This window comes from Malaclemys terrapin, chromosome 12 (assembly GCF_027887155.1).
Source record: "Malaclemys terrapin pileata isolate rMalTer1 chromosome 12, rMalTer1.hap1, whole genome shotgun sequence".
NCBI lineage: Eukaryota > Metazoa > Chordata > Testudines > Emydidae > Malaclemys > Malaclemys terrapin.
The window spans coordinates 32680040-32698995 of NC_071516.1; the positions used below are offsets into that span (position 1 = coordinate 32680040).

Here is an 18956-nt window from a genome sequence, read left to right on the forward strand (position 1 = left end):
ATGCCAGCTGAGGACTGGCTGTTCGTTTTTAAAAATAGAAACGGGTACAAAATTGTAATAGAAAATTATTTTGATTGAAAGAATTAGAAAAGTGGGAATTCTGTCCATTTTCATTCTGGGTCTGACTGAGATAGACCATGTGTTCCGGGAGCCAGGGGGCCTCAAAGGTACTACATGGAAGGTGAATTAGAAACAGGAGCAATTACAAAGCAAACACAGAGAGGGTTTATGAATGTGTCAGTTTTGAGCTGGGAGCGCTGCCAAGGTGTTAGCGAAGGTATTCGTTAGCGACTGGCAGGCTGGAATGTGGGCAGCCCAATCAGAGAAGTGGCTGGGGAGAAGCTGGGAGGTATCACGAATGCGTTGGAGTGTGGGAGCAAATATAGAATGATGAGGCGGCAGCAGAGGCAGGCACTGGGAAGTTCTTTGAAGCACATCTCTCTGCCTGTCTGCCTGCCAGATGTGTTGGCACATTGGGAGCATTCAGAATGGTTTCCTGGGGACTAAGTAGCCGGCTAAGGCTTATGGGGATCGGTGTTGGCTTCTACGGCTCCAGGGTGGGCTGAGCCCCCAGCAAGCCTCAGGCTCAGGGGTGTGGTGGTGGCCCCCACTGAGCCTCCATACTACATGGAATCTCAGCTTCCCAGCAGCCTTTGGGCAGCCGCCAGCTTTTCTGCCGCCCTAGGCGGCGGAAGGTCCCGGCGCTGAAATACCGCCGTGGTCGCCGCCCCCCAAATTGTAGGCCTAGGTCGCCTAAGGGGTTGCGCCGGCCCTGCATCCTGGACTAAGCTCACCACAGTGGAAAATGTTAACACAATTTGTAGTTTTGCATTCGTTAGCTACGTTTTGGGGCTGGCCCTGGATCTGAGGGAGGGGACCCAGAGAAGGACCCCAGTGGTTGGATTTCTCTTCTCCTTCCTGCTTTTTTTGTTACAAATGATAAAATAAAGAAGTTACACTGCTGGAACTGCATTTAACATGGTGTTATGGAGCCATTATCCATGAACCCCTTGTCCAATTCACTTCTAGCTTAGCAGGGAGATTTTACCTCCGTCCCAGGGCTAACATAACAATTTGGAGGCCGATATAACTTTTTGGGTCAATTGTGGTTGCGTTGTGGAGTAAAATAGCACTTAGATTGGAAACCCAATTGTGGAACACCAGCTGCCACTCCACAACACACAGTGCTGCAGAGGAGCAGGATTTCCCCCACTGAAGTTAAAAGCTACGTTAAGCTCACATGTCTTGAGATTAGCTCATTTCATTTTTCATTCAATCCTGACCGGCAGGTCCCCTCAGCCGGTGCTAAACAGTTACTCTGGACTTGGGAAAGGCCTATTGCATAAAGGTGGGAAATCTCTCCTTGCACTTGTTGTATGGTAGGGTTACCATACGTCCGGATTTTCCCGGACATGTCCGGCTTTTGGGGGCTCAAATCCCCGTCCGGGGGGAAATCCCCAAAAGCCGGGCATGTCCGGGAAAATCGGGAGGGCTCGGTGGTGCTTGGCCGGGCCGGCGGTGCGGGGCCGGGGGCATGGTGCCGGGCCGGGAACCAGGGTCACAGTGCCGGGCCGGGCGCGGGGCCGGAGGGAGAGCCGGGGGCGCGGTGCCGGGCCGGGAGCCAGTCAGCCGGGCCGGCGGGGAGCCGGTCAGCCGGGCCGGCGGGGAGCCGGGCCGGCGGGGAGCCGGGCCGGCGGGGAGCCGGTCAGCCGGGCCCGCGGGGAGCCGAGCCCGCGGGGAGCCGGGCCCGCGAGGAGCCGATCAGCCGGGCCCGCGGGGAGCCGATCAGCCGGGTCGGCGGGGAGCCGGTCAGCCCGGCCCGCGGGGAGCCGGGCCCGCGGGGAGCCGATCAGCCGGGCCCGCGGGGAGCCCGGTCAGCCGGGCCGGCGGGGAGCCGGGCCCGCGGGGAGCCCGGTCAGCCGGGCCGGCGGGGAGCCCGGTCAGCCGGGCCCGCGGGGAGCCGAGCCCGCGGGGAGCCGGGCCCGCGAGGAGCCGATCAGCCGGGCCCGCGGGGAGCCGATCAGCCGGGTCGGCGGGGAGCCGGTCAGCCGGGCCCGCGGGGAGCCGGGCCCGCGGGGAGCCGATCAGCCGGGCCCGCGGGGAGCCGATCAGCCGGGCCCGCGGGGAGCCCGGTCAGCCGGGCCGGCGGGGAGCCGGGCCCGCGGGGAGCCCGGTCAGCCGGGCCGGCGGGGAGCCGGGCCGGCGGGGAGCCCGGTCAGCCGGGCCGGCGGGGAGCCCGGTTAGCCGGGCCGGCGGGGAGCCGGGCCGGCGGGGAGCCCGGTCAGCCGGGCCGGCGGGGAGCCCGGTCAGCCGGGCCGGCGGGGAGCCGGGCCGGCGGGGAGCCCGGTCAGCCGGGCCCGCGGGGAGCCCGGTCAGCCGGGCCGGCGGGGAGCCGGGCCAGCGGGGAGCCGGGCCCGCGGGGAGCCCGGTCAGCCGGGGAGCCGGGCCCGCGGGGAGCCGGGGAGCTGGGGGGTGCGCCGGGCCGCCGGGGGCCGGCAGTGCTGGGCGGGCCGGGGGTGGTCGGCCGGGGGCCGGGGCCGGCACCCCAGGGCCCGAGCCGACCCAGGCTGGAGCCGCCGGGGGGCCAGCCTGGGCCGCGCCTCCTCCCCCCCACATCCCCTTTACCTGCTTCAGGCTTCCCGCGAATTAAATGTTCGCGGGAAGCAGGGGAGGGGGCGGAGACTTTGGGGAGGGGGCGGGGTTGGGGCGGGGGTGTGGGCGGGGCTGGGGGCGGGGCCGGGGGCCGTGGAGTGTCCTCCATTTGGAGGCACAGAATATGGTAACCCTATTGTATGGCAAACTAGATTGTCATGACTCAGGGGGAAATACCTGCTGAGATGGTGTGCGAGATGATTCTGAGCCCCGGGCAAGTGAACAGCTATCGGAGTGATGTTCTCTCGAAACAGAACAGCCACAGCCTGCTCGCCTGTAGGCGGAGCAACCTGGAGTGTGCTCCCCCTGTTTGATCACATAGTACATGGCAGTCGTATTGTCAGTGAATATGTGAACCACTGAGTCTCTGATATGGTCCTGAAAAGCGCAGCATGCTCTGGAGATGGCCCGAAGCTCCAGCTCGTTGATATGGAATGAGACCGTCCTGAGCCATATTTGAAGGGGGCGAAAGCGCAAGCTTGCAAACTGGACCACCTGCAGGCAAGTGGACACGTAGCCCAAGAGCCTCCGACACGTCCAAACTGTCGTGGCAGGCTGAGACTACAGACTGAGGCAAAGCTGGTGAATGGCATGCAGCCCATCAGGGTAAGCTGATTGTGGGCTGCGAGACATTTTGCGGGCATTGACTGTCCGCAGGCACAGCCCCACGCAGCTCCCAGTGGCCGCGGTTCACTGTTCCCAGCCAATGGGAGCTGCGGGGGACCATACCTGTGGACAGTCAATGTCCACAAAATGTCTCACAGCCTGCAATCAGTTTACCTTGATGGGCCGCCCGGGGCCACAAGTTTCCCACCACTGCGGTACTGGGAGGAGCAACGACTGCAACAGTGCTCTGGACCAAGGAGTCAAAATGGACGCTTGGAGGGCGCCAGGGGTGTGTGTGTGGACTGTCCAAACCCTGAAGCTTACTGCTTTCTCCTTTGGGCTCTATCCTTCTTTCTTGGGTCGTCCCGTTGCCTCAGATGAGGATAGGGCTGAGCAAACGTGCACTGCGAACGATACTGCTGTTGCTGTTGAATGCCGCCAGCGCGCACACCCCAAGGATCAGAGGGTAGCCCTGGAGTCCCTGAAGAAGTGCAGCATCTCGTCTGAAAATAGCATTTGGCTATTGAAGGACTAATCCTCAATGGCTTGTTGGACATCGGGGGCAATGTGCGAATTGTGTAGCCAGGAAGCTGTCCTCACAGTGGCCAACGTGCCCGTGATATGTAGCGTGGACTGCAAGGACGTCTTAGGGCCTGGTCTACACTGGCGGCAGTGGAGTACAGGTGTCGACGGGAGAGTGCTCGGGGGTCGATTTATCGTGTCTAGACTAGACGCGATAAATCAACCCCTGCTGGATCGATTGCGGCCAGCCGATCGGGTGGGTAATATAGACATACCCTAGCCACCAAGCAGCCCTCAGTGACAAATGCCTGAAATTCCTCTTGGGAGGCCTTGGCCAGCTGGACTGCGAACTTTGACACAGCTCGGCAAGTGATGAAATAGTGCTGGGACAGTGAGACTTGCTGGTTAGCAATTCGCATCTGTAAGGAAGAGGAGGTGTAAATCTTCTGCCTATGAGGTCCAATCATTTAAAGTCCCTGTCCTTGGAGGTGGACTTGACCCTGCCCTGCTGGGTTATGTTATTCATCGCAGTTACGACTAGGGAATTTGGGGCCAGATGGGAATAAAACCTCTCAAATCCCTGCGTGGGAATGAAATAGTGCTTGTGCTTAGCCGCAGACAGTTCTGAAGCCAGTGCGCTCCAGAGGGCCTTAGTTGTTTCGAGGAGAGTATCACTGATAGGAAGGGTGACTCTCCCTGGGGCGGATGGCTGAAGGATATCCACTCATTTCTGGTTGGTATCTTGCAAGAACTCTGCTTGGATTCCAAGAGAAGCAGCTACACTGCACAAAAATCTTGGTAGGCCTTAAAATTCTCCAGTGCCGAAGGGAAGGAAGAGCCAGCATTGTCTGGAGATGAAGACGAGGCCCTTAACTGGGCCAGAGCCGGATCCTGTTCCAGGGCTAATGGACCTGGACGGGGCGACTCTGGAGGCTCCGCAGGGAGGACTGCTGGTGGCTGGCCTGCAGGACTGAGGAGTGTCCCAGGGAATCCATGGAGGCCACTGACATGGATAAGGTATTTGTGGCCAGTAGGTGCTGGGCCAGTGGCCTCCATCTTGACCACAAGACATGCACCAATTCTAGTACCTGTAACGGTCCGTCAACGGCCCATGATGCTGGTCAGGTGATGGAGAGCAGGAAGATGACGACCCCGACTCAGTCGCAGAGGAGTCTCAGGATCCGAGAGATAAAGGCGGAGCGAGACCCCAGGGAGCGAGTCACCACTCTGACTCCTCCATTGCCAGAAGGAGTCAGGAAGCGGCACTGCTGATGGAAGCAGTACCATTGGTACTGAGCATGCTGGTGCCGGAAGAGGTGTCGGTGCCAAAGTGAGTAGCAGCACTGGAGTGCCTGACGGTACTGACGCTGAGGCCAGTGAAAGTCGCCACGGAAGCTTTTGCAGTGTCAACTGCAGCAGTGATGCAGAGGTTCCCGGTACCGAGGTCCCCCATACTGATCCTGGTACTGGCCCTGCCTCCACAGCCTGTTAAAGGGGAAGATTGGGGTGTGGTGCCAACAAGTGCTCAGCAGCTCAGTCAGTCGATGGGGCTATAGATCAGTGGATCTCAACCAGGGGTACACATACCTCTGGGGTACACAGAGGTCTTCCAGGGGATACATCAACTCATCTAGATATTTTCCTACTTTTATAATAAGCTACATAAAAAGCACTAGTAAAGTCAGTACAAACTAAGATTTCATACAGACAAAATGAAAAAGTAAGCAATCATTCAGTGATAGTGTGCTGTGACACTTTTGTATTTCTATTTCTGATTTTGTAAGCAAGTAATTTTGAAGTGAGGTGAAACCAAAGGAGAGGTCAGGACTGAAAGGCAGAGCAGGTCTGTAGCTGCCTGATACCTGCTGATGTGGAAACAGTACTGGCATCTCCCTCCTTGGTACTGGTCTCAATGGACATCCAGAGGCTGGAACCGGAGTCATGGTACAGAGTTTCTAAGCTCCCTACTTGGTACCACTGCAGGGAAGGGTTCGAGCAGTGGTTCCCAAACTTTAACAATCTGTGAACACCTTTCACTAAAATGTTGTGTCTCGCGAACCCCCTCTTAAAAATGAATATTTTCAGGAATTTTCTCCTTTACCCGAGTATAAATTATAAAAGCAGTGATCTTGGAAATATATTTTTTTATGCCATGCTTATTACACACTATTTATTATTTATTATTACAGTATTTTTACTACATTATGAAAACGGCAACACTCTTCCAAGATCTCACTTTCGTAGCTTGTATCACTTTGAATAAGCCTGTTATAAGACCAGGTTCCTATGTTTCTTCAAGGAGTATCAGATGTGAAACAGCATGAAGGTATTTAAGAAGCCAACTCAGAGTTCCTCCTACACAAGCATTCAGGTCTTGAGCAGTCCAGGCAAACAACGCACATTACAACAAAGCTTAAACTTGTTCTTCATAATAATGTTAAAAACAATACTAGCTGCCTATTTAATTTTAAAAACCGCAAAAAATATCCACCTCCCTTTCCATTTCTTATAAGGAGTCTTGAAGTTTAAATCTCCTCAGTGTGATAGAGATGCTTGCTTTGATCTGCTTAGCTCTTGGAAATCCAGGGGCTGCTGGCCCCATGCTGCCCCGTGGGACAGCTCTGTCCGTCATTAGAGAATTTTTTCCAGAGAACCCCCTGTAACATTTCACGAACCCCAGTTTGGGAACCACTGGGTTAGAGGCACCTGCGCCAATCTGTGTGTCAGCACCAACTCTATGCCAGTCCACACTTTTCCTGGGGGAGGTAGAAGAATCATCCTGAGATCTGGAGTGCTCTAGATTGGTCTTATGTGACCTTTTCCTCAGCATTGTCAGTGGGGAATGGGTCCTCCATTTCTTTGGAGAGGGGTCTGCTCCGGAAATGTCAGTGCTCTCAGAACCTGAGGGCAATCTCTGACCCAATAGGGTCTTGGTGCCAAAGCAGGCTGCATGGCTATTCGAGGAGAGTTTGAGAGCATGGTGTGCTGGGATGTTTTTGTCACTCCTGGTGACCTGGCCGAAGAGCATACAAAGTTACTTTTGAATGTAGTGAGCGATCTGAGGAGGGCCAGAGCTCTGCAAGATTATGGCATTTCATACACAGCCAAACCACTTTATGCTCAGAATTTGGTGTGGATGACACATATGGAATGTATCTAGCAGCTCCAAGTCTGCTTCTAGGAGGGTTCAGGTTTTTGACCCATGTAGCAGTACAGGCAGAACCCAGCTTTGATAGATCCTGAACTGTCTCTCAGTGCAGAGACATTTTTTGCGTCCACAGGTGACACGGACTTCATGCAGAAGCGGTAAGACCTATTTGTTGGAGGATATCCAGTTTGCTGTGAACACTTTAATTCTGTTTGCAGCCTATGTAGGTGAACTTGTCAATACTCTCCACAGTGCAAGACAGCATCATCGGCATAGTCTTAGGCCTGGTGTACACTGGGAGGTGGGGGGGGGAGGGAGGATCGATCTAAGTTATGCAACTTCAGCTACGTGAATAATGTAGCTGAAGTTGACGTACTTAGATCAACTTACTGTGGTGTCTTCACCGCGGTGAGTCGAGTGCTGCTGCTTCCCCATTGACTCCGCCTGCGCCTCTCGCAGTGGTGGAGTACAGGAGTCGACGGGAGAGCGCTCGGTGATCGATTTATCGTGTCTAGACTAGATACGATAAATCGATCCCCGCTGGATCGATCGCTGCCCACCGATCTGGCAGGTAGTGTAGACATACCCTTAGTTGGTGAACATTTCTTGACTAACCTTGATTCCGACATGTGGAGCGGCACATCCTAATATCCAGTCGATAGCTCGACCTAATAGTGCTGGGGCGACAATACATTCCTGCCACATGTGAGGTTGTGTTGAGAGCAGCGCACTCTTGCACCGGGACTGGTGTGAAAATTGAGTGCCAAATTTAGCAGAAAATCTGGGATGCTAACTCTTTTTAGTGCAAGCCAAAGCTCTCACCTGTCGACCAAATCAAAAGCAGACTTGATGTTGATATATGGCACATGAAGTGGGCAGTTAAATTCTTGGTGCAGTCAGAAGCTGGAAGCTAAGAACAGCAGCCATTATCAACTGCCCAGCAGTGAAACTCGATTGCTGTGGATGATGATGTCTGTCAGGGAGTGGCTGCATCCTACCAAGCAGGACGTGAGTGAAGACCTTTATGGGCACTGTAGCAATGAGATTGGCCGGTAGTTGCCACATTCGGTGCAAGATCTTGTACCCTTGTACAGGGATGCTATGATGCCATCTTTCCATTTTGCTGGCACTCCGTCTGATGCCCGCACTTTTAAGAACAGTTGATGCAGGCCAGTGCTCACTGGTTCCGAGGCACTTTTGAGCAGCTCAGGTGGAATACTATCAGGTCCAGCAACATGTCGATTCCATAACTTTTGGATGGCCTTTTGTACTTCCTCGAGCAACGGAGGATCAATATCATCCTGGGTGTGCTGCTGTATGGTTTGCCTGGTCCTCTAGCTCTGGATAGTCATTGGCAGGTGTGTGCTTTCATCATGTGTTTTCCATCTGTCCAGGTCCTCGTTGGATGATGAGTAGGGAGAGCTGTCTGGTTTTGCGAAGAGGATGTTAGAAGATGTTTATGGCTGCCAGCCAGGTGCGCGATAGCTCTGTAGGCAGGACAGGTCGTTATACTTCAGGCCGTCCTCTGCTTTGTCGGCCAGGGAAATGATGCAGATCTCACCGTCGTGTTGTGCTAAGGCCTGGAAAATGCCTTTCAACTGTTCACGTTTTCAGACAGCTCCCTGCTTGTGTACTTCTGCCTTTTTAGCTCTTCTATCAAAGGCCTCTTCAGAAAGCCAATGTGTCTTGTGTGACTTTCTGAAGCTGATTGTTCCAGCCGCAGCCTGTGATATAGTGTTATGTATACCGCTCGATGAGATCTCCAAGTGATCTGAGAGGGTATGTGCTCTTTAACAGCCGGTGTGTATTTCACAGCTTTAAGAGGATCCTCGGTGAGACACTGGACATTGCTAGTTTGCAAGGGTTTCACATCCCAGCAACTCTCCACCTTTCTCCCTGGTGTCAGGCGCTGGTGCCAAGCAGTCAGGCCTGGTGGTTGGAACAGAGGTTGAAGCCGGGTGGTCAGAGTCCGTGGACAAGCCAAATCAGTACCATAGCCAGAGTCCAGATGCAGGCCAAGGTCAGAGCTGGGGGTCAGGAGGTGGATGCATTGTGGAGCGGGTCAGTAACAGGCCTGGAGCAAGGTCAGGGTAGGACACGGGCAAGGCTGGAACAGGGATCAGGCCAGGGACAGGAACTGGATCTGGAGCAGGCTGGGAGTCTAGAGTGTCTGCTTCACAGTGAGGCTGCAGGAGGCTCCTGGCTGCACAGACTAACTTGCAGCTCTGGCGTTGGGGAAATAGCTGAGTCTGGGGGTCAGCTGACCCAGGCTCTGCTCAGGGATAGGCTGCTGCCGCAGACAGAATCTTAACCTTAGTCAATAATACTGGTGGATTTCAACAATCCCCATATTGACTAGGTATATGTCACTTCAGGATGGGATGCAGACATAAAGTTTTTGATGCCATAAATGACTACTTGGAGCAGCTAGTCCTGGAACTCACAAGAGGAGAGGCAATTCTTGATTTAGTCCTAAATGCAGCACAAGATTTGGTCCAAGAGGGGAATATACCTGGCCGCTTGGTAATAGTGACCATAATGTAGTTAAATTTAACACCCTTATGGGGGGGGGGGGGGGGGGACACACCAAAGAAACCCACCACGGTAGCATTTAATTTCAGAAAGGGGAACTACACAAAAATGAGCAAGTTAATCAAATGGAAATTAAAAGGTGCAGTCCCAAAGATGAAATGACTGCAAGCTGCATGGAAACTTTTAAAAAACACCATAACAGAGGTTCAAATTAAATGTATAGTTCAAAATTAAAAAACGTGGTAAAAGAACTAAAAAAGTGTCACCATGGCTAGCCAACAAATTAAAAGAAGCGGTTAGAATCAAAAAGACATCCTGTAAAAATTGGAAGTTAAATCATGCTGAGGAAAATAGAAAGGAACATAAATTCTGGTAAGTCAAGTGAAAAAGTATAATTAGGAAGCCAAAAAAGAATTTGAAGAGCAACTAGCCAAAGACTCAAAATGTAACAGCAAATTTTTTTTGAAGTACATCAAAAGCAGGAAGCCTGCCAAACAATCAGTGAGGCCACTGGATGATTAAGGTGCTAAAGGAACACTCAAGGAAGACAAGGCTATTGTGGAGAAACTAAATGAATTCTTTACATCAGTCTTCACTGCAGAGGATGTGAGGGAGATCCCCACACTTGAGTCATTCTTTTTAGGTGACAAATCTGAGGAACTGTCCCAGATTGAGGTGTCATTAGAGGAGGTTTTGGAACAAAATTATATTCACCCAAGAATTCTGTAGGAACTCAAATATGAAATTGCATAACGGTGGTATGTTACCTGTCATTTAAATCAGCCTCTGTACCAGATGACTGGAATATAGCTAACATGACACCAACTTTTAAAAAAGGCTCCAGAGGTGATCCGGTAATTATAGGCCAGTAAGCCTAACTTCAGTACCAGGCAAATTGGTTGAAACTATAGTAAAGAACAGAATGATCAAACACACAGATAAACACGATTTATGGGGAAGAGTCAACATGGCTTTTGCAAAGGGAAATCATGCCTCATCAATCTATTAGAATTCTTTGAGGGGGTCAACAAACATGTCGACAAGGGTATAGCATACGTAGGCTTTCAGAAGGCCTTTGACAAGATCCCTCACTAAAGGCTCTTAAGCAAAATAAGCTGTAATGGGATGAGAGGGTCAGTCGTCTCATGGCTCATTATCTGGTTAAAAGATAGGAAACAAAGGGTAGGAATAAATGGTCAGTTTTCAGAATGGAGAGAGGTAAATAGTGGTGTCCCCCAGGGATCTATATTGGGATCAATGCTATTCAGCATATTCATAAATGATCTGGAAAAAGGGGTAAATGCTGTTTTGCCAAAATTTGCAGATGATACAAAATTACTCAAGAGAGTTAAGTCCAAAGCAGACTGTGAAGAGCTACAAAAGGAGCTCACAAAACTGGGATCTGGGCAACAAAATGGCAAATGAAATTCAACGTTGATAAATGCAAAGTAATGCACATTGGAAAACCTAATTCCAACTATACATATAAAACGATGGGGTCTAAATTAGCTGTCATCACTAAAGAAAGAGATCTTGGAGACATTGCGGATAGTTCTCTGAAAACATCCACTTAATGTGCAGCAGTGGTCAAAAAAGCTAACAGAGTGTTGGGAACTGTTAGGAAAGGGATAGATAATAAGACAGAAAATATTATCAGGCCACTATATAAATATATGGTACGCTCACATCTTGAATACTGCCTGAAGTTCTGGTTGCCCCACCTCAAAAAAGAAATGTTACAATTTGGAAAAGAAAAAAACCAGTGAGGGGGAACAAAAATGATTAGGGGTATGGAACAGCTTCCGTATGAAGAGAGCGTAAAAAGACTGAGTTTTCAGCTTGGAAAAGAGACAATTAGGGGATATGACAGAGGTCTATAAAATCATGAACAATGTGGAGAAAGTAAATAAGGAAATGTTATTTACTTCTTTACATAACACAAGACCCAAAGGTCACCCAATGACATTAATAGGCAGCAGGTTTAAAACAAACAAAAGGAAATATTTCTTCACACAACACACAGTCAACCTGTGGAACTCTTTACCAGGGGACGTTGTGAAGGTCAAAGGCCAAGACTATAACAGGGTTAAAAAAAGAACTAGATAAGTTCCTGGAGGATAGAAAGAGATTTGATGTCTATTATAACAGGAAATTAAAATTTTTTTTTACATGATTTAAGCAAGATGTGGGGTTTTTTTGTGGTAAAAATTATGTCTGAATTCGGTTTATATATATATATTAATTCAGAGGTTCTCAACCTTTTTCTTTCTGAGGCCCCCCTAACATGCTATAAAAACTCCACGGCCCACCTGTGCCACCACAACTGGTTTTCTGCATATAAAAGCCAAGGCTGGTGTTAGGGGATAGCAAGCAGGGCAACTGCCTGGGGCCCCATGCCACAGGAGCCCCCATGAAGCCACATTGCTCAGGCTTCGGCTTCAGCCCCGGGTGATAAGGTTAAGTCCTGGGCTTCAGCCCCATGCAGCGGGACTTCGGCTTTCTGCCAAGGGCCCCAGTGAGTCTAAAGCTGGCACTACTTGGCGGACCCCCTGAAACCTGCTCACAGCCCCCGTGGGCCCCGGATCCCTGGTTGAGAACTACTGTATTAACTGACCCCCCCCTTTTTTTTTTAGTACCATGGGGGAATCTGTCTCTCTTGAAGGATTTGAGGGGACTAAGGTTTTGCAGGTGGTAGTGGGATAAAAATGCACAAAACAATGAGGGAGCAGGTGGGAATGGGTATTGTGGGGCGGGACGGGATGGGAGCAGGATTTAAAAAAATAGTCCCGCGCAGGGCTCTAGCCTCTACCACCTGAGCATACTTTCCTTTTCTCTCTCACTTGTGGACAGAAGATCTCTCTTAGCTGTCAGCTGTAGAGAGCCCCAGCTGAATGAAGCCCATAGGAGCTGCAGTATCTCTGACTGGATGTCCCCAAACTGAGTAATTGCTGGTTGTTTCTGAAAATTGTAGCCATATGCCCACTCCTGCTCCCACTGCCCCCTCTTTTGACCTCCGGGAGCTGCAGGTGAAGTTTCCGTTACAGCATTGCTGGTGAAATCCACCTTCCCTAGGTGGCGGTTGAGAACAGGTTAGCTAACTTGGTTATTAGCACATTTTCAACCCTATTTTGCATCAAGTGAAGGCAAAGACAAGTAATGGCTAAAGCCAGATTAGCCCTCTCTCATTTCCCAGTTTGCACAACCCCTCAAAGCCAGTGCACCAAGCCCAGGGGGGAAAGCTGCTAGTGGTGCATTTTAAACGTGGAAAACTGAGCTTAGCTTCGCTTCCATTTGTCCCTGGGTTTGGGAAACTGCGGGGAGCTGTGGCTGGAAGGGGGATTGGGCAAATATAGTATCGTCTATTGAAGCGTCAGACAGGGAATCTGCACAGCTAGGCTGCCTGTTCCCTGGCCAGCCAGGAAGGAAAGCCCTTGACATCTTTCTTCACTTGTCCTTTCTTATTTGTAATGTCCTTTCTCCTTCCCTTTGGTGTCTCAGTGGGCAGTCTCTGGCTGCTGTGCCCTTCATGCATGTTGGCTTTCCCTTCCTAGATCTATATCGAGCTAGATTTGCGCTACCAGCCTCCAGATGGCTCAGCGGGTACATGGCTTGAAGAGGATTTTGTCTACCAGATGAAAGACAGGTACTGACAATAATGGAAGAGTTAAAAATCAGGCCACTTCTGCACTTTCACCCTTGTTCCCTTAGGGCCTGTCTGCAGTGGCTTTTTACAGTGTTAGTGGGATGGTTTGAGACAGATTGCCTGGTCAGTTGGAACTGTTTTAGTTGGGAGTAAGATCAGTGCAGGAGTCCAGACTACTCGCCGGGACGTGGGATTGCAAACCATTTGGCAGGCATGGGGTAGGTGTCAGCATCCAACAGAGCTGCAGCCTTGTCTTTACCAACACTGGGCGGATAGCCTGCACCTCCCTCCAGTGATGGCTGGTCTGTGCTGCCCTGCAGAAGACCATGCGATTAGGAAAGGCACTAGTCAAAATGAGAAGAGATGAAGCTGTGCATAGGATTACAGCGGAGACAGGGGTAAGTAAGTACTGGTCCTGGCAATCCCCAGAGGCTGTGCGAGATGGCGCACAGACTGGCAATGTGGTGTGGGTGCAGCGGAGTCAGAAGGGGGAGTTATCATGGCTGTCCTTGCTCTGAAATTCTGACCTGAGGAGCTCAGAGGTTACAGTGGCGGGTGTGGGGTAAGGAGATGGCCAGATCGTGATGCTGTGCAGAGTCTGTGCAGTGTCTGCAATGAAAACAAAGGCCTTACAACAGTTAAAGCGAGAGCAGACTCGGAAGCATGTGTTTGGTGAACAGCAATAATGGGCTCGCTGTTTTGACTAGTGTTTCTGTGTCTTGCAGCTCCGAGTTAATTATCCGCAACGCTGGATTCGAGGAGCTGCCGTAAGTAGCCTGTGCCCTCTCGGAGCAATGCGCAGGTGCTTGGGGATTGGAGAAGCAGTGCTTCCTTGGTCTACTCCCGGCTCTTGCCCAGGCAGTCTCACACGAGGCTGACAAGTGTGTATGTGTTTCCAGGCCAGCTGACGTGAAGCGAGCTCATGAGTTGGATAAGAAGGCCACGGCACTGGGCAGGAAGCTGGTGAAGGGCCTAGAGACTGACGAGGAAGAGGAGGAGTATGATGATGAGTCTGATATGGAGTTCTTGGGCATCGTCTTCAGCCCTGTCAAGAGGTACCTGGCACATGCTCCTCTTCTCTCCCCCAGTGCTCTGCAGGGCCTTTTGCTTGGTGAAGGTGTGGATCTCTCCGCACAGCTGGGCCCAGGGGCCCATCCCTGCTGTGCTGGGGTACCGTGAGGAGCCGAGTCTTACCCACAGGGCCCTGGGAGTTCAGTCCAGCCTTGTTTACCCTTCCTGCAACCTGTGGCTTTGTGTGCAGCCAGGCTGTGGTGTTTCTGCTCTCCAGTAGCAGGATGTGATGGTGGCTCATAGGGAAATGTGGCCTCTTCATGGAGCCTTCACCCTCGCTGACCCACCTATGGAGGGAGTTTGCTTGGAATTGCTGGGCTGTCTGGGAGGAGTGTTTGGAGTTTCCTTTCCCCTTGCTCACGTCTTGGCTGATTGGCCCTTGGTCTCCAGCCATTACAGCTTCCCCGTAGGTATAACTGTGTTATTAGTGCCAGTGGGTAATGAAGCTACCTTCTGCACATGTGCAGGCTGCAGCCCAAGTAAGTTAAAGGAGGGTTTTGCTCAGAGGCCCACTCAGCTGGTTTGTTTCCCTTGCAGCCGTTCCAGACGCCTCTGCAAGTGGGACCTGTTTGCCACTCCTAGACCACAAAGCTTCCAGGTATTGTACTAAACAATCCTCCTGCAAGTCAGGTGCCTCCCCTTGGATCCCTGCCCCAAGCCAGGTCTGCTACAGTCAGGGCAGCTAACTGCCAGGCGAGTGTCTCCCTTCAACGTCTAACAGACAGGCAGGCCCCTCTGCCCTCTCCAGGGAACAGTCTGGCGGTTCCTCTTTGCCACATCCCTGCTTCCTATTCCTCGTTAATCACACACTGGCCTCAGCAGAGCTCTCCTTTCCTTGTATAAGCTCTTAAACGCCTACATTCCCAACCCCACTGGCCGGGCCCAGCTTTCATTGCTGGTGGTGTTCCTCCATGCGGCAGCTGAGAGGCTGTGTGAACACTCTGCACGGGATGGAACTGGTTTGAACAATGTGAGCCAGGATTCTTACTGGGCCATAAAGTGAGATCTGAGTTTAAGGGAGATTAGAAACTGCGAACCCGGTGTGGGGAGAGCCATCAGCCCTTTGCTGTCTCAGCTGTTAAACAGCGCCCTGTAGTCTAATAATAACAACAGTAACAGTGCTTCTGTAGCTCTTTGCAGTGCAGATATTAACTGGCCCTCATTGCCCACCTGGGAGGTGTTATCATTCCCATCTTAGGGACGAGCAAACAGACACACGGAGATGCCGCTGTATCCCAGGAGGTTACGCAGCTGGCCTGAGCCCTACTGCCACTCAGTAGCGGATTCGTGACTCCCAGGCCAGCTTGACCATGCAGCCTCTCTCTGGGTGTAATCTCTGCTGCAGCAAGAGTGCCCATTCAGGCTGTAAATGTTGCGTTTCTCTAACCACTGGCTATTTTTCAGTGTTTGCCTGGACACTCTAGTGAATGTCTAGAATATTAGGGGGCAAAGGCTCTGCCACACATCAGTGGAAAGGTAACTTGGATTGTAGTAAAGTCTTTGATTTCCCATTTGTCCCGCTCCTCCTGAGCATGCCGTCACCTGTCTAAGGTGGGAAGAGATGCTAATGACAACAGGGCATTTTAAAAAGCAGGGGAGAAAGGCCGGGGGCTAACGGGCAGGCTGTGTCTCTGGAAGAGCTGGCTGCAGGAAGGAAACAGAGGAGGTTTCCTCTCATTGGTGGCACTCCCAGCTGCTCCGAAAGGAGCTGTCAGTGGATTCTTTTCCCGTGTTTCCACAGATCGGGATCAATGTCATTGAAGCTCAAAAGCTGGTGGGGGTGAACATTGACCCCTTTGTGGTGGTGAAGGTTGGAGAAGAGAAGAGGCACACGGCTACACAAAAGTCAACGAACTGCCCCTTTTACAATGAGGTACGAGGCATGGGCCAGGGATCCCATTGGCAGAGTGTCCAGAGCCACCTGCACAGGTCACAGTGCAAGGAAGGGACCAGGAACACTGCAGTGTGGCTGAGAGCCGGCTGTGTTGCTGTTACTCTCCACAGCCTGGGTCATGACACGAGCACTGCTCACACCCAACCAGTGTGACGTGGAGCGCACAGCACTGCTCACACCCAACCAGTATCATGCGGCGTGCACGGCACTGCTTACCCCTACCAGTGTCACACAGAGCGCACAGCACTGCTCACACCCAACCAGTATCACGCGGTGCGCACAGCACTGCTTACCCCCAACCAATGTCACGCGGCATGCACAGCACTGCTCACACTCAACCAGTATCACGCGGCGTGCACGGCACTGCTTACCCCCAACCAATGTCACGCGGCATGCACAGCACTGCTCACACTCAACCAGTGTCACACAGAGTGCACAGCACTGCTCACACCCAACCAGTATCACCAGAGCACACAGCACTGCTCACACTCAACCAGTATCACGCGGCGTGCACGGCACTGCTTACCCCCAACCAGTGTCATGCGGCGTGCAAAACACTGCTCACACCCAACCAGTATCACCAGAGCGCACAGCACTGCTCACACCCAACCAGTATCACCAGAGCGCACAGCACTGCTCACACCCAACCAGTGTCACACAGAGTGCACAGCACTTCCACAGGTGCTGAGCCTCATTCAAGTCACACTTGACAGGCTGTGTCCAGGGAGAGGGGCTCTCGGGGTTGCGATGGGGGCACTTTGCTCAGTTTTCTCTCTCTTCTCTTGCAGTATTTTGTGTTTGAATTCCATGAACCAAGGGAAGTTTTATTTCACAGACTCATAGAGATTTCCGTAAGTATGCCCTGCTGCCCACACCCCCTGTGTAGTGGCAATAACTGAGATGCTGCACTGAAGTGCCGAGTGTGTATGTGTGTATGTGTGTGTTTATGGCAGCACCTTCCACCTGGAGATCTTCAGGATCTTGTACAAAGTTAGGGCATCAGTATTGCCCCCATTTTACAGGTGGGGAAACTGAGCCACAGACAAGTTAAAGGACCTGTCCAGCATCACATAGCAAGTCAGTGGAAGAATTGGGAATAAATCTCAAGGAGTCTGACTCTCATCTCTTACTTTAGCCAGTAGACAAAGCTGCCTTCCTTGTAGATAATACAAGCTACATGTGTAGCTATAGGGCCTGATCCAAAGCCCATTGTAGTCAATAGCAGTCTGTAACCCACTTTCACATCTCGTGTGGTGTTAGGCAAGCGCCTTCAGCAGCCCAGGCAGAGCAAGCATTGGTAGTGCTGATGCTTTTTTAGCCATATATAGCAAGTGTGCCCTCTTACATGTTGGTACTGATTGGGCCACAGCGTCTGACCGTGTCAATATCCCAGCTGCACACAGCTTGTCAGTCTCCTGCTTTCATAACGCCCCACAGGGTTACATCTGCTTGGCAAATGCACAGTTGTAATTTTATACCATCAAGCTCTTTCAGTACAACTGTTCGTAGGGGTCCCCTGACCCTCCAGCTGAGACAGAGTCCAGGGAGAGTTCCTCCCCAGCCTTGATTGAGCCCCCAAGGGAGAACCAAGCACCCCTTCCTCACAGTAAAACATCAGGAGAAATGTGCCCAGATTCTTTCCCCAAGTTTATTTTTCCATTTCCGGCTGACTTACTTGGAGAGGAGTTGTCTGCAGTGTAGTTGTAGCCGTGTCGGTCCCAGGATATTAGACAAGGAGGGTGAGGTAATAGCTTTTATTGGACCAACTTCTGTTAGGGAGAAACAAGCTGTCAAGCCTCACAGAGCTCTTCCTCCGTTCCGGTAACGGTAACGGGGCACTCTGCCTTGAATGGGCCCTAGAATATGAGCTAACTACTTATGCTAAACAATCTATTCCACCTGGCATTTAGCTGTGACACTCGGAGAACCTTTCCCAGACCTGGGGAAGAGCTTATAAAAGATATTACCTCACCCACTTTGTCTCTTGGAGAGAAGTTGACATTTTGTAGCAGTTTTTCTTCCCCTAGTAGGGGCACAAGCTGCTCTCAGTCTCGTCAGATGGAGATTGAAGCCAGTGGCACTCCAGGAATGGTTCCCATTGCCTGTCCCCTGTCCCGCAGAGCTGGTGGGAGGAAGGGGCTTTCTGACTTGGCAGCCCTTGCGTGTATATAAATGCTAGTGCAAGGCGAAGGCAGGGCAGAATCAGGCCCTTTAAAGACTCTAAGGCCTGAAGCTCATAAAACTCACCTGAGGCTCTTTATAATAAGAAGGTTAAAAGCAGCACCTGTTTGTTGAAATGTAGGCCAGAGACCAGAGATGCTGGTTCTTCTTCTACTGCAGCCTGCCGCCCTCCGCCTGTGGCCCAGCACAGCACCCTTCCCTGCAGGAATGTGCCCAGCCCTGGCACGAAGGAGAGGCCAGCCTGGCTTGGCACCAGAGTGATGCCATCCCAGCTCAGGCCTCCTCCGAGGCATGGATTAGGAGCTTGGCTCAGTTCAGTCTAGGCCTTGGCCCCTGGGCAGGAATGCAGTCAATGCAGGCACATGAAAAGTCAACTTGGGCCTCACTGGGCTCGCAGTGTGTTGGGGAGGTCAGCCTGGGCCTGCGCATGAGAGAGGGGTTGGCACGGTTCAGGCCTCAGGCGGCTCTGGGCACATGCAGCAGCTTGTCTAGGGCCCAGGGGAGAAGTCAGCTTGGCTCAGGCCTGGCCCCGGGCTCCTTGGGTGGTTGGCCTGGTGTGGGCCTTGGCTCAGGAGAGTCAGTTTGGGCATGAGAGAGAGGTTGGCTGGCTGGGGCCTTTGCTCCGGCCCAGTGGGGAGACTGGCCTAATGTCTGGGGGAGGTCACCAAGCTTCTGGGCTGCATGTGTGTTTCATGACAAGCATGCAG

The 18956-nt window shown here is 52.1% G+C and overlaps 1 protein-coding gene across 2 annotated transcripts in view; it reads left to right on the forward strand.

The window, feature by feature from the left end:
- The window catches only part of LOC128846629 (fer-1-like protein 4), a 144901-nt gene that overhangs the window by 44589 nt on the left and 81356 nt on the right, over nt 1-18956 (forward strand). For both annotated transcript variants that reach the window (XM_054045862.1, XM_054045861.1), the window contains 6 exons: nt 13012-13103; nt 13829-13870; nt 14003-14158; nt 14712-14772; nt 15916-16047; nt 16857-16919. In XM_054045862.1, coding sequence (XP_053901837.1) covers nt 13012-13103; nt 13829-13870; nt 14003-14158; nt 14712-14772; nt 15916-16047; nt 16857-16919 — 546 coding nt within the window. The remainder of the gene's footprint in view (nt 1-13011; nt 13104-13828; nt 13871-14002; nt 14159-14711; nt 14773-15915; nt 16048-16856; nt 16920-18956) is intronic.